Genomic DNA, 14900 nt, shown 5'->3' with positions numbered 1-14900 from the left:
CTTTGATCGTGGACACAAGGCGGCTTCTTCGCAAGTCCTCTTTATGGCGTGCATTTATTGGAAAGTGTGATTTTTTTTCAGTGCTGCATCGCACTTAAATGAGGGAATTGCGCCCTCCACGCGAGAATAACCAAACCACAAGCAGCAATTTTCAGTGGGAAAGTTGGCAGTGCCTTAACTTGAATAACCCTGCAATTCAGCGGGAAGCTTCTGCGCGCATGGTTACCCATCACGTGGCTTCACATCACCCCATCGGGTGCTCTTAAGGTCAACCCAAAGGGCACCCCAATGTCAAAGGTCAACTGAAGGTCATGGGTAAAGGTTCGACTCCATAACTGTGCCACATACGTCACCCACTGCTGTCGTTGGTTGAGGTGAAGGTCGTCGTGCTGCCTATCCGAAAACTGCTTTACTTAGCATAATGATGTTTCTCGATTAAAGAAAAGAAGTGAAATGAATCATGTGACGTTCGTGTCTGAGTAATCTCAAGGGTGATCACTGCAGCATCGCCTTTCCGGAAAACGCGCTGTTGTGGTCAACTAATCACTGGCAGCCGCTCTGTTTGGCGATAAACTTGCACTGCGGTGCGATGTAAGCGCCCCGTCATTTCCACACTTTTCGAACACAGTCATGCAACTGTGCTCCCATTTAAGATTTTGCATCGCTTAAAACAGAAAGGCGACGGACGGATTTTTGTTGGGCAAGAACACCCGTGGTGCCGTAAAAAACCTCTCCAAGTTAATTTTCAATTTTGTTCACTCTCAGTGGTCGTAACGCCAACTTCTCTGCAGCTCTCAAAAAGCACGCCTCAGCTGCCTTGTTTACTGCAGTACCGAGGCGCGCGCGGGCCGACGGTACGCGAGTCCTCGTTGGCGTTCCATAACCCTCCTCGCTGCTCCGGCCCCTCCTCCTCTCCCCCCACCCACTCCTCTTTCCGTTTACACTGCTGCCAACCCTAGGGATTTTCTCCTATATCTAGAGAATTTAAACGTTTAGGGGAAAAATAGATTATTGTTGTAATGTAGGGAAATTTTACTTTCTGTATGGGTCATTTTTATTTTTCGGTGTGAATAGGCTCCTTATTCACCCTTTCTTGACCACCTTGATTTTGAGAGTCTACCAATGCGCCATCCGGAAAGCATTGATGGGATCGAGTAGCGGGGTCGGGCAGGGTGGAGGTACGAGGATGACGGGACTCAGGAAGACATTGGGGGACAACAATATATTTATTCTATTTACATGGTGAATCAAATGCACGGACTGTACAGAGATGATGAGGGAAGCGCTGCAGAGAAGAGCTCTAAAGATTCAATGAGGCAGACGGGCGCCCTGAAATAAGGCTTTGCCTCTACAAGCTTCCCTGTTCGCTGCACTGCAGTGCAACAGAGTTTTCTCTCTGATCAACCTGATGAAAACAAAGACTAGAAACAGCTTGGCGACGCAAACCCTGGAAGCTACCCTTCACGCCAAGCGGCTTCTAGGAGAAGCCAACTCTTATGACTTTGCAGTGAAAGAGCGCTTAATTGGCCTTCTAAAAAGACATATGTATATGCATGAGTGAAACGCAGTCGGAATGTCAACTGAATTACGTGCCCTATGTTTTAGCGTTTGTTGGTTTACGCCCACATTTGTGCACAAAGTGGATTTGCCTCGCTCTTTGACTGCAGTCGGTGAGCGTAAGTGTTCACGGCGAGATTTCGCGGGCGTAAGTACGTCCGCAATAGCTTTCTCTACGCGACCTATGTTTTTTTTCTGTCGCGTGGTGTATGCTTGGCCCTAATACTTGACTACGGGTAGTTTGTCTCGCGTTATTGCGCGTTGGACCACGATTCGAAAGCGTTCCGAAGGCGAAAATACGTCTCCGAATCGCTTTCTCTGCGGCGGCGCGTTCCGAAGGCGAAAATACGTCCCCGAATCGCTTTCTCTGCGGCGGTTAATGAACAGGGCTCTGTGGCTGCATAAATGGGCGCAGAGCCGCGTTTTCGCTCCAAAACAAGCGCACACAAGACGCTGCACCACGATTCGAACGCGTTCCGAAGGCGAAAATACGTCCCCGAATCGCTTTCTCTGCGGCGGTTAATGAACAGGGCTCTGTGGCTGCATAAATGGGCGCAGAGCCGCGTTTTCGCTCCAAAACAAGCGCACACAAGACGCTGCACCACGATTCGAACGCGTTCCAAAGGCGAAAATACGTCCCCGAATCGCTTTCTCTGCAGCGGCTGCAGAAATGCTCCAAAATAAGCGCGCACAAGACGCTGGACCAGGCTTTCTATGCCCCAGCCGCTGCACGGCACAATGGATGCCCCGCGCACGCGAAGATACCGCTGTAAGCTCAAAGGCGAGGCGGGGAGGTTATAGAAAAGAAAGGAACGGAGCGAAGAGCGGAACGGCTGTGAAAGAGGAGAACAACTAGGCGAGGAGGCGGAGGAAAAGGGAAAATAGAAGGAAAGGGGGGAAAAGAGGGCGAAGAGAGTACAGGAGGAGGAGAGAAAAATAGAAGGAAAGGGGGAAAAGAGGGCGAGGAGGGTACAGGAGGAGGAGAGGCGCCGTTGCGAGAGGGGTTATGGAACGCCAACGAGGAAAATGCCCCTTCTCCATCGTCAGCTTGCGTTTGGTGAATGAGATGCTCGCCTCAATGAAGTGCAAAGTATGCAACGGCGACGTGACGATTGAAAAATCTGACAGAGTACGGCCTCGCCGCCAAACTGACCCTGACATGTGAGAACTGTGGCGACATTTCATCTCGATGGAGTTCGCCGCGTGTGGAGACTGACCAGACAGTTAGCCCGTTCGTGGTGAACATCCTCGCCGCGCGCGCGATGCAGTCAACGGGAAACCAGCGTGCCGCGTTGAATGACATATTTTCGGTGATGAATATTTCCCACCGCGGTCTGCATTCAAAAACTTGGCAGAAATACGTCAAGAAAAAGTTGACGCCCGCGGTGGACCGTGCGGCTCAGAAGTTGACTTCCGACTGCGCGCGATCAGTTCGGGAAGTTTACACAGAGTTGAATTTCGGGAATCCGGGCAACATCGCGGTGTCATTCGACGGCTCATGGATGACACGTGGGCATTCATTGCACATCGGCGTCGAAACTGTGATTGAACTGTTCACAGGGCTTGTTCTTGACTTTGTTGTTCTGAGCAATTTTTGCGCCGGCTGTGAGCAGGGCCCCAAAGAAGACGACCCGGCGTACCCATTGTGGAAGCAGAGCCACATCTGCCAAAAAAACACATCCAAAAAGGCTGGTGAAATGGAGGTTGAGGCTGCCCTGATCTTATTTCAGCGTTCCCTGCAGCAACACAACCTCCGTTATACCACAATGCTGTCTGACGGGGACAGTCGCACGTTCCCCGCTTTAGAAGAAGCTGAAGTGTATGGATATATTGAAATCCATAAGGAGGATTGTGTGAACCACGTGCAGAAACGCATGGGCACTGCTTTGCGCAACGTGGTTACCAAACAGAAAGGTGCTGCTGGAGAATCGCTTAGTGGGAGAGGCAAGCTCACGCAAGATTTGATCGCTAAATTGAGCTCTTATTATTCGTGGTCACTCAAATCCCACATAGGTGATGTGGAGGCCACGCACAAAGCTGTGATGTCCACCTACCATCATGTGACGTCCAGCGACTCCACTTCAAATCACAGCCTCCGTCCAACAGGCCCTGATTCTTGGTGCCGGCAGAATGCGGCAGAGGCCAGAGGCGAGGCAATGCCACCTCATCGGCACAATCTACCTCTTCATGTCTGCAATGCCTTACTGCCTATATACGAAAGGCTTGCAGACAGGAGACTGCTAGAACGCTGCCAACGAGGCAAGACTCAAAACAACAGTGAGAGCTTGCACTCAATGATATGGTCCCTTGCTCGAAAGGAAAGGCATGCCTCTCTCTTCACAGTGCAGGCTGCTGTGGCTGAAGCAGTGGTGAAGTTCAGTGCAGGGAGCGAAAGAACTGCTGCACGTATACTGCAAGAGCTCAGCCTAACGCCTAGCCCCCAGACAACCAAGCGCATGCGGGAAAAAGATGTCCAGAGGAAAACAGCATCTGTGCAGAAGCGCAAATCTGCAGAAAATCTTCAGCGCACACTGAAAAAGCGCCATTCCAATCACTCTGGTCAGACAGACTACGTCCCAGGAGGCTATTAGGTGTCTGCTAATGCCAGTATGTGAATAAATTTGAAGTACTTTGCCATAAACAACACTTCGTTTGTTTTTGCTGTTTTTCTCAAAATGGAAATTTTGGACTCGTAGCAAATCCCAAATTAGCATATCTCAGCATATATGGCAGATAGAACCACAATTCATTTTTTAGCACGTAGCCATATGTGTACACTAGGTAATGTTGGGAGCAGAATTTGTAATTAAAGTTCAGAAATTTTTTAATTTGCCCTAAATCTAGTCAGGGGTGTGTAATTTGATTAAATTTGGTGCAGAAACAAAAATCTTTTCTTTAAGAGCAGTCTCCCCCCTTAATGCCATTGTGTTACCGTATAAATGCGTGTAAGGGCCACACCCTGTTTTCCTGAAGGAAATATAAAAAAAAAAATATCCGTGTAAGGGCCGCATCCAGACTTTCCACAGCTCGCGCAGGAATAGCCTTCGAAATGCATGTGCCGTGGCCTCCGCGATCAGATTCGGCTACGCACGAGCAATGGTGCGCTTGATCGTGGAGGCGAAGCATGCACAGGGGCCTCCACAATAGAGCGCGAAAGGCGCGCCACGGGAGCTGATCGCAGAGGATGTGCATGCGCACAATAGCTACCAGGTGCCGCCCACGGGTGGCGCCCGAGGCCATGGCTCATCATCATTATCAAGTTTTTTCTCCGCCGCAAGCTCCCTCTATCCATATTGGCTTCAGTATCCCCAGCTCCAGCCTTCTGTGGATGTCAAAGGCACGGGCGTTTGTTCGTGTTAGTGTGTTAGTTTATATTCGTGTTAGTGTGTTAGTTCACCGTAGTTGTGACTTTTGCGTGCTGCCGCCGAGCGTTGCAGTTTAGCACGGTGGGCAAGCACCTTAATAGCTACATGGCTGCGAACACGGCAAGCATGCAGCGGGCAGGAAATTCGACTTGGCTGAGAAGTGCTTCCGACGATGGTGCAACCAAAAGGATGCATTAAGGAACACAAGCTGCAAAAAATGGCTGCGGTTTAGCTCTGCTTAAACCTGGACTGACGGGATAGGTACAGCTAGCCGAGTGAAACTCGCTCAGTCGAATTGCAAAGTCAGTCTTTTGCCGTGCCGTTTCGCTGGGCGTTCCTTCTTCATCTTCGTCCCGGGACATGAGTCCCTCTCTCCCCTCCACTCCCCCCACTCGGTTTCGTCGGCAGCTGCTCCGCACCACGTGACCACGTGGCGGCGCCACCACACTGAAGGCTCGAAATGCTAGCGTACTGTAGCTATCACTACAAAAGTGTGCTTTCCGAAGCAAGCTGTGCAAGTTTCCCGAACTGGAAGAAGAGCCGCTCTGCTAAATGATGGAAGCGTGGAACAACAGCTACGTGTTGAGAGCGGACATGCTGCGCGACTTCTTGTGGGATGAGCGTGCACCAGAGCAAAGCACCAGCTCGGAGTTGGAATACTCTGCGAGTGACGATTGAACTTAGAATAAATGCTGCTCGTTCCCTCATTGGTGTGTTTTTGCTTAACAAGTTTTTTTCCGTACATTGCGTGTATGAGCCACAGCCCGAAAATTGGCCTTCAAATCTGGAAAAAAAAAAGTGCGGCCCTTACACGCAGTTATACGGTAAATCTGTAGGGCCCCGCAGTTGTATACTCGGGTGCTGTGTTTTCCCAGCTGCTAAGTTTCCTGTACCATTCCTGCTATAGACCAACACCGATCTGTGACTTAAGCGGTGCTGCTGTTGCCGATTGGAATGATTTGGGGAAAACTTGGGAGTGAAAAGTAGGCTTAGCGCCCAGAGGAATACATGGAAGCAATAGTTTTCAAAGTAGTTTTCTGATTTCTCAGTACACCTATAATGTCGTCCTTTTGTGAAGAACAACTAAATTCTAGAAGAGGTGCTGAAAATATGAGATGTCATTTCGACAGCAATGTGTTCTTAAAATGCCTATGCATGAGATTGGTTCCCAGCTGGAGGCATACGGAATGCGAGCATGGCCTGTAGAAATACAGTCGCCGATCGATTTTTCGGACTCGAAGGGACTCGAAAAATGGTCCGAATAATTGAACAGTCCGAAAAATCAGTGAAGTACAAAAAAATCACTTTATTGAGGTGAAATAGGGTTAAAAAAGTCACTGATTTTACCTTGCGGAAAATTTCTCTTGCTGGCGATGATTTGCGCCTGTATTTGTGCCAAAGTTGTGGTTTCACTATACACGCTAGAGAGCAAGGTCACGGCGTTTAGCTGAATACTTCCTACGCTTCTTTGATGGACCCGGCGGCACCGGCGGGGCCATGTTGTCCACAACCCGAGTGTGCACCACACCGCTCGTCAAACACGTGCAAAGACAAGGCACTTTTCGTTCAAAGCAGTGGAACCGCCAGACGCAATGACAACAAGGCGAACGAATGTAACTTCATGAAGAGGGAGCGCCACTCGGTCGATGCGGTCGGAGAAACCCAAGTGACGAAACGGCGAATGGCGAACTTTACCCGCCGCGGTGGCTTACTGGTTAGGGTGCTCGGCTACTGATCCGGAGTACCCCGGTTCGAACCCGAACGCGGTGGCAGCGTTTCGATGAAGGCGAAATGCTAAAGCCTGTTTCACATGCAAGTGAACCGCTCGCGAATCCCGCCGCAGCGGCTCATACACCCTCTCTCAAGCGGCGGAGGAAGCTCCAGCGGCTGGAGTGGCGAGGTTTGGGCAAGTTGGAAATTTTCTCGATGGCAATGCGGCAGCACCGCATCTCAACCATTGACGGCCCGGCGTTGCCACGTGACCAGTAGAGGCCTCATGCAAGAAAGCATACACATAGACCAGTGTTTGTGTTTATACGCCGCACGTGCAAACTTTTGTTCAAAAAAGCTATATAAAGTGGTGCTGTTGAATGCATAAAACTCTAGATTTATATTTATTTAAATAAACTATGAAAATAAATGACAAAGTAATGCTTGGATTACAGGCGCGAAAACAGACAGACCACAAGGTAGATAAACAGGACGGGGCGCCACTCACAACTGATTTATTCGACAAACATATGTTTGTCGTGCCTTCGAATAAATCAGTTGTGAGTGGCGCCCCGTCCCGTTTATCTACCTTGTGGTCTGTCTGTTTTCGCGCCTGTAATCCAAAGATGTACCAACTTGCCCAGCAAGACGTTCCTTTAAAGTAATGCTTATATGTCACGCTTTTCTGTGTTTGCAGGCCACCAAAACCGGTTGCAAGTGCATATCTTCTGCCACCAACATTGGTTTTTGCAGTAGTGGGAAGCGCGCAGCGGCGACGCATGTGAAACAAAAGCTCGCGAAACGCTTTGCAGCGCCGCGCCGCAACACTGTTCGCTCTATTCTATTCGCTGAATCCTTGCTTCGCTGAAACGCTTGCATGTGAGGGCGCCCGTTTTCTGTGGGATGTCAGGTGGTCGAAATTATTACCGAGCCCTTCACTTTCTTTTTTCACTCCCTCCTTTATCCCTTTCCTTACGGGAGCGCGGTGTCAGCTGATATGTGAGACAGATACTATGCAATTTCCTTTCCCCAAAAACCAATTTACCAATTTTCAACATACAGTAATCCCTCGTTATAACGAAGTCAGTGGGACAGCGAAAAAATTCGTTATAAGCGATAATTCGATATAAGCGATCACCCGAGAAAATCTAAAGCAGTCGAGCTTTAATTGCGCCGCAACGGCGAAGAAGTCAAAATACAATGTATTCAGTGAAGCAGAACTTTATTCAGGCTCAAAAAAGACAGTGAGCTTTGGCTGTTTCAAGTTCTTACCGGGCGCCTGCAACCCATGTTCAAATCTGACCAAGCATTGCACGAGGCCGCGGTCGCCGCCCATGCATTCAGCCTTTGGGGTATTTCGAATCGCGAAGGCAGTGGCCGCTATCATGCGGTGGGGGGGTTCACGGAAATGCCGTGGCTCGAGTCTGAGGTTGTGTTTGTTGTGCTAAAAAAAGAACGATTACCCGCTCATTTTAGGTACGCAGTGCGATCGTGAAAACTGAACAGTTTTGCAGTAGGGGCTTTGCATGATTACGGGCAGTCTTTTTTTCCCGAGGTGTACAGCTGTGAAGTTTGCAATTGAGTTTTTCGGCGAGTTTTTCGGTGCACCGTTGTCGACGACACTGTGCTAATTCTACGGTTCGAGTGTCACTGTTCACGCAGCGTCGCTTCCGCGCCATTGACAGATGCCTAGGAACAAAATTCAGTGATCCTACCTCGCATTTAGACCGTTTGTCTAGTTGGATGGCGCGAATCAAGCATGACCGGCTCAAGAAAATCACCGGGGAAACATTGTGGTTGCGTTGACCCGCCATGTTGACAGCCCGACTCGCCGCTGACGACACTTAGATTTTTCGTGTTTTCGGCAAGTTATCGGTCGATTTGCACCGTCAAAAGTGCAACGAAGCTAGGGGCGGTGTTTCATTACGATGCAGGCCGATTATGATGAGCGGCAAGCAAATTTCTAGACCGGCTTCCCCAAAGTTGTCTTCCCGATTTATTAACGCAGCTCCTCGCGTCGAACACGGCAAAGGGCGTGCAACCAGCAGTTGCTTGCGACGAGGCAGCAGCTCGACAACACCGTTGTTTCTGCTCGCAAGCGCGACCTGCGGGTCGCCTTCTCGTTTGAAGCGACAACTCTCGGAAATGACGTTGTTCGCGCGCTTTCGAGAGTTTCGTCTGTTTTGGCCGATGTGAAGCAGGCTTAGCGACGACTACGGCAGCCTGGGAGCAGCTCAGTTCACTGCCGAAAGCTCACCTCGCTTGCGACTCGCAAGCGGTAATGGGTTCATAATCGGACGTACACTTCTTTTGTGCTTTTTGGCACGTTTCAGCGCCAGAAATGTTCTTTAGAGCGGTAAAATTTTGCTCACTGAGCGCACCCCTTGGAATGCTACGGTGCAAGTCTGCCCGCGGTCTTTTGGCCACTTTTCGGCATCCACGAGACCGTGGTTTTCTGGCATCGCAAAGCGTCACGAAAATTTTATTTTCGTTTGGTTTCTATCACTGGGGACACCAGTGATGCGACTGCGACCGATTCGGGCGCGCTTCCGTTCGCATCCGCTGTAAACATCTGGGGGCACTCGGCACTCGCTTGGTTCTCGTTACTAGGCAGGTAATCGGTCGTAGGTTTGGTACTTTTGTGGCCTGTTCTGTGCCTACCTGAGACTAATTCGTCGGCGGTATTATTGTAAAAATCGGACTATAGGTCGGACCGGAATATAGGTCAACCCCCTAACTAACAAATTCTAAAAATGAAAAAATCTTTCTCAATGGAAAAAGTACCTAAAGACACCCTTACCTTGAAACAAATGCGACTCGACAGGTTGCACAATGGTGACAGTATTTATTTTCATTTAAATGCTGCTCGTATGTACACCTGGCAAATTTTTTAACAATATCGCGCACCCATCGACCAGGGTGTTTGTTTCTGGCACACGCAAGTACGGCACCGTAGAGCAAAGCCCTTCCTCTTCATGAATTGCCGCACCAAGGATGGTGAGCCTAGGGGCATGCGCGATCTCTACCGCTTTCACACGGATGCATTCAGCAGTCACAGGCAGCGATCTTGCACGCAGCACAACCTTTCCTTCCAATTCTGGATACGCTGCGGTCCGCCCACGAAATGATGTTTTCTTCTGGTTGCTGCAAGTTGTAATACGCAGCGTCTGCCTCTGCCAGTACTGAATGCTCTTTTCGGATACTCCAAATTCGCACTGTGCCGCCAGGTTCCCGTGAGATTCCGCGTACTCAATCGCATTTTTCTTGAAGGCGACGGTAAATTGCTGTTGCCTTCCGCTTTGCACCTACGGAAACGCAAAATGGCGGCACTGCTGCTGATGGCAATGGTGATGCAGGCTGTTGACTTTAGCCGCCCATTGTTGCAAGACTTCCGTAGTTTTTCCGCCAATGACCGGTATATAAGACGGGGGTCGACTTTTCTTCATGGCTTTTTAAAAAAAAGTTCGACCTATATTCCAGTTTTTATGGTAATGCCTTTACTCGCCATTTCGCTCTAAGTGGGTCAAGCTCTTTGTGCGCTTCGAGTAATGCGGCTTAAAATGCCTGCGTTTGGGTTGGGACTGGAAGAAATTTCGAATAAAGCGATATTTCGAGTAAAGCGATTTCGTTATAACGAGGGATTGCTGTACGAGACAAGCGATAACTGCCCTCGACAACGTTGGAGACAAAAACAAGTAGACGGTGATGACAATCCGACTACCACTTCGAAGTGGCAGAGATCGCAGGGGCCTCTGTTGGCAAAAATGAGGTACCGAAAGTATGTCAAGCCAATACAATTGCAGAGTAAATCCACCTCAATCCAAGATGCCGCCTATTGCGCCGTCGAAAATTCGATAAGATGGGTGATTTTGGCCCACAGGCGACTGAAATTAGTCCGAAAAATCGAACTTTTGGACTGACGGTGCCTCATCTAAGTCCGAAATATCCTACAAGTCCGAATTATTGGAGTCCAAATTACCCGTCGGCTACTTTACTTGTAAGCAAAACTTTCAGAAATATTTTCCTCATCTCACAGAGTACTGATGGAGGCGGCTGCTTCTTAACAATTGGAGTGTGCTTTGGAGAAGAGTGTGACAAAGTATGCTACGTAACTTCAAAGTAATGTTTGTAAAATGCCACGATAAAAGTGTGTGGTGAAGCCGGACATACCCCCAAAAGGTGCTCTGTCCGCTAGGTGTTCACCCAGATCGCTCAAGCTTCTGGTGCGAGCCAACATGCTGTCGAGTGCACTACATTTGCCCACTAATGCAGTAGTTCAAACCAGATAGCCTAGACAGCATTACCTGAAAAAGCAGTTCTCAAGCATCGTGGGAAGTGCACCGAAAGAGCACCACGCACTGCAGCAGACGGCACCACAGATGCCACACAGGCCCATTTCGACATCCACCAGCACCACCTTTGTGTGTAACCACAATGTGTGTCTCCTGCTGCTGTGCACGGTTTGTTTATCGTGCTGTTTGGGGATTGTCTTCAATGTAAACTTATCTAGGGTGTCTAATTTGAACGACAGTGCTTGCGAGGAAACATAGCCCACGAGGCAGCATGTCAGACTACAGTAGACGCTCGCGCGATTGAGGGGAACACCCTGCGGATAGAGTGCCTTTTTGAGGTATATCTGGGTTGACAACAAGCTTATTGTGTTCTTTTACAAAGATTGCTTCAAAATGACGTAGCACACTCTGTCACTCTTCTTCAAAGCACTCGCCAACTGTTAACAAGCACTCGCCTTCATGGGTACCCTGTGAACAGAGAAACACAATGTGGTAAATTTTGTTTACATACATTTGTATGGGCCACGCTCCCGTTCTTATCCCCCCTGCTGGGAGTCACTCCCATGCATAGGTGTTTTAAATATACATCACCTTTGAAATGATGCTTCATACTTTCAGAACCTGTTCTAGAATGAATTTGGTTGCGCTTCACGAAGGGACGACATCAGTGGTGCACTGAGAAATCAGAGAACTGCTTTGAAAAATTTTGCTTTCATGTATTCCTATGGGTGCTAAGCCTGCTTTTCACCCCCCAGTCGGAACCGCTTGCCGCAAAGAACCCTGCGCTTGCCAGGCGCCTCCACCATCGGTGCTGCATTCAGCGCTACCAGTGGCCAGTTTTGCATCCTGGGGGGTACAGCGCCTCATAGGAGCCAGAAAACTTTTCATGATTTCACAGTGCAGCTGTGATGTCGTCTGTTGGAAGAAAAGCAAGTACATCTTAGAACAGATTGTGAAAGTCTGAAACGTCATTTCAAGGGTGATGTATTTTTGAAACACCGTGATACGAGCGCATATGTGTGAGGTACTGGGTAGGAGTGCGAATGATAGAAACGTACATAAACGAAACTTTCCGAGCAGTTCTTTTCATTTCACAGTCTACTCATGTTGGCAGCCTTTCGTTAACAGTTAGCGAGTGCTTTGAAGAAGACTGTGGCAAAGTATGCAGTGTCGTTTTGAAGGCAATCTATTCTTAAAACTCTGGGATAAATGTGTGTTGTGAAGGCAGACATCTCCCCGAAAGGTGCTATTCCGCTGGGTGTTCCCTCAAACTGTGCAAGCTGTTCGTGTAGTCCCACATGCTGCCACGTGCGCTACCATTGCTCACTGATGCAGTCGTTCAGACTGGACAGCCTAGACAGCTCTACATGAAAAGAGTCCTCAAACAGTGTGATAAGCGAACGCATGCAAACTGCATACCATAACAGATGTCGGCACAGATGATACCCACGGCATCCGCTAGTGTGTTTGTAAATGCAGCAGGTCTTCAAGTCAATGGTCTCACAGGTTTCTTTCGAGGCGGAAACTTGAATTAAGGCTGTAAGCTTTTCGAATCCAGCAATTTCCACAGTGTGAGGGAACTTATGACTGAAAATGAGAGTGAAGTAGTGTCCCCGTCTGCCGCAGAGAGGAGCCGCAGCAAAGGGAACAGCGAGGGAATTATTAACTTAATATATTGTTTCACTCCAATGAGCATATATGCAACAAGAAAGCAGCCTTTTACAGATCTTTTAATAGGCATTTGTGATGAAAATAATCACGCCGAAAGGTTGTAACAAGAGCTTACTCCTGACAAAGAACGATTTGAATCCATGCAAAGTTTTCGCCATTCGTGCTCCCAATGTCGTGTCGGAAAGTGGCAAAACTTGGTACCCTGTAAATTCTGGCAAGTGCTGTTGCAGCCAACAACACAGCAGTTAGCATTACTCTTTTTAGGCTCCGTAGGTGACTGAAAGAAACTCTGCGACAAACCGCAAGATGCTGCTCATCACTGTCGTCTTCCCCCTTCTTTATTATCATGCTGCCGCCAGAGGTGCGCACGTTGCTGTGGAGTTAGGTGTGCAGGGTGTCTATAGCTGCCACAAAAACATATATGCAACAGAAGCTTAGCTGTTACTTTTGGAATTGTGGCAGCGTTGCCGCATGGTAAGTCACAAATGTCGCCTCGCGCTATACAGTAGACCCCCTTTAAGACAAACTGGAAGGGACCAGAAAATTAGTTCATCTTAGAAGTACTCCAAAAAAAAAATGTGTATGCACATTATGCATGTCCAAATGTCAGTTGCTAGCTGTGGTTGCTAGATGTGCTTGTCTGTTGCAGCATACCCATCTTGCATACTCGACGGCCATTCTTTGTTGTGCAGTATATTGCCTTGTTGGTCAGGTAACTAACATGACATCCTAGTCGAAATCAGGAGGAAGAAATGGGCTTGGGCAGGGCATGTAATGCGAAGGCAAGATAACTGCTGGTCCTTAAGGGAAACGGAGTGGATTTCAAGAGAAGGCATGCATAGCAGGGGATAGCAGAAAGTGTAAGGGCAGATGAAATTAAGATGTTTGCTGGCACGGCTGGAACAGGACCGGGTTAATTGGAGAGATGAGGGAGAGATCTTGGTCCTGCAGGCTGCGCAGCTGACTGATGATTACGACATTGCATCTCGTTTCGTGCAGGGCCTGTGGTCTGGGGCAGTGTGCATGAACTTCTGCAACCAGCTGCTGTCCTTCATCAAGAAGCACGTTACGGAGGATGATCCTGGGTCAGTTCACTCTGGCCGTTTCCTTCTCTCTCAGTGCTGTTCCAGCTTGTCTGCGCGAGTGCCCACAGTGCTGTGCAGAAAGCCACATTCGTAACATGCCAGCGGTGCATGTTGCAGAGCTGCATCCATCAAATGTAGTAGATTCTGGTATGTGAGTATGCCTACACACTTACCGTATTTACACGATTGTAAGTTGACTCGAATGTAAATCAACCCCTCATATCTCATGTCAGGAAAAAGAGAGGAAGGGGGGGGGGGGGGGGTGCGTACCCATGGGCATTTTCCAAAATGAAAATATATTACCGTATTTACTCGAATCTATGCTGCTACTTTTTTTTAAAAGATCGTTTACGAAAGTTGGGGGTCGGCTTAGATTCGAGAATGTGGTTTGCCCGCAACCGCTAGACACGTCACGGCATCTCGCGGCCACAGCTTGCAGGTTTGCAGGCTCCATTTTGCTTGTTGGCGCTGGCTTGTTCGAACATTGTGAACAAAGGTCTCGCCGCCCCGTACTTGCTTGTGTTCGTCGCCATGTGACTTCGCGAAATGCCCGTGTTTGCAGCACAACGGGGCCCACCAAGCGATGCTATTACACCGCGGCTTTTAAGCGGAAAGTAGTTTTGGCGGCGGAAAGCACTTCAAACCTACAAGCCCAGCGTGACTTCGGCGTAGACGAGAAGAACATGTGCCGGTGGCGGAAGCAGCAAAACGAGCTCTTCAACTGCGCTGCAAAGCGAATGGCCCTCATTGGACCCAAGAGCGGGTGACACCATGAGGTGGAAAAGGATGTCGCCAACTTTATCAGAAAGCAAAGGGAAGGTGCGATGCCCGTGACGATGGAGATGTTTGAGTTAGTCTTTCGTCTCGTGTCCCGTTCTTGTTGCGCTGTGAGCAAAAATTAAGATAATACAGGCAAAGGCGAGGGAGGTCGGTAACGTTAGAGGCGTCCCATGGACCCAATTTAAAGCCAGCAGGGGCTGGGTCACGCGTTCCATGAAGCGTTTCGGGTTCAGCCTGCAATGGCGGACTTTCGTATGCCAAAACCTGCCACCTGATTTTGAGGAGAAGCTCGTGGCATTTCAGTGCGATCAAAGAGCACCTGGAAAAGCAGTACAGTCTGGGCCAAATCGGTAACGCCGATCAGAACCCAGTGTATTTTGACATGCCTGTGGCGTACACAGTCAATGGGAAGGGCGCAAAACAGGTGAAAGTAAGAACTG

At 49.0% G+C, this 14900-nt stretch overlaps 1 protein-coding gene across 1 annotated transcript in view; it reads left to right on the top strand.

The window, feature by feature from the left end:
- The window catches only part of LOC144099571 (decapping and exoribonuclease protein-like), a 52702-nt gene that overhangs the window by 24673 nt on the left and 13129 nt on the right, over positions 1–14900 (top strand). The window contains exon 5 of the mRNA XM_077632990.1: positions 13595–13680. Coding sequence (XP_077489116.1) covers positions 13595–13680 — 86 coding nt within the window. The remainder of the gene's footprint in view (positions 1–13594; positions 13681–14900) is intronic.

The sequence above is a fragment of the Amblyomma americanum genome, chromosome 7, assembly GCF_052857255.1.
Source record: "Amblyomma americanum isolate KBUSLIRL-KWMA chromosome 7, ASM5285725v1, whole genome shotgun sequence".
NCBI classification, from domain to species: Eukaryota; Metazoa; Arthropoda; class Arachnida; order Ixodida; family Ixodidae; genus Amblyomma; species Amblyomma americanum.
This window is presented reverse-complemented; position numbering and strand designations above follow the sequence as displayed.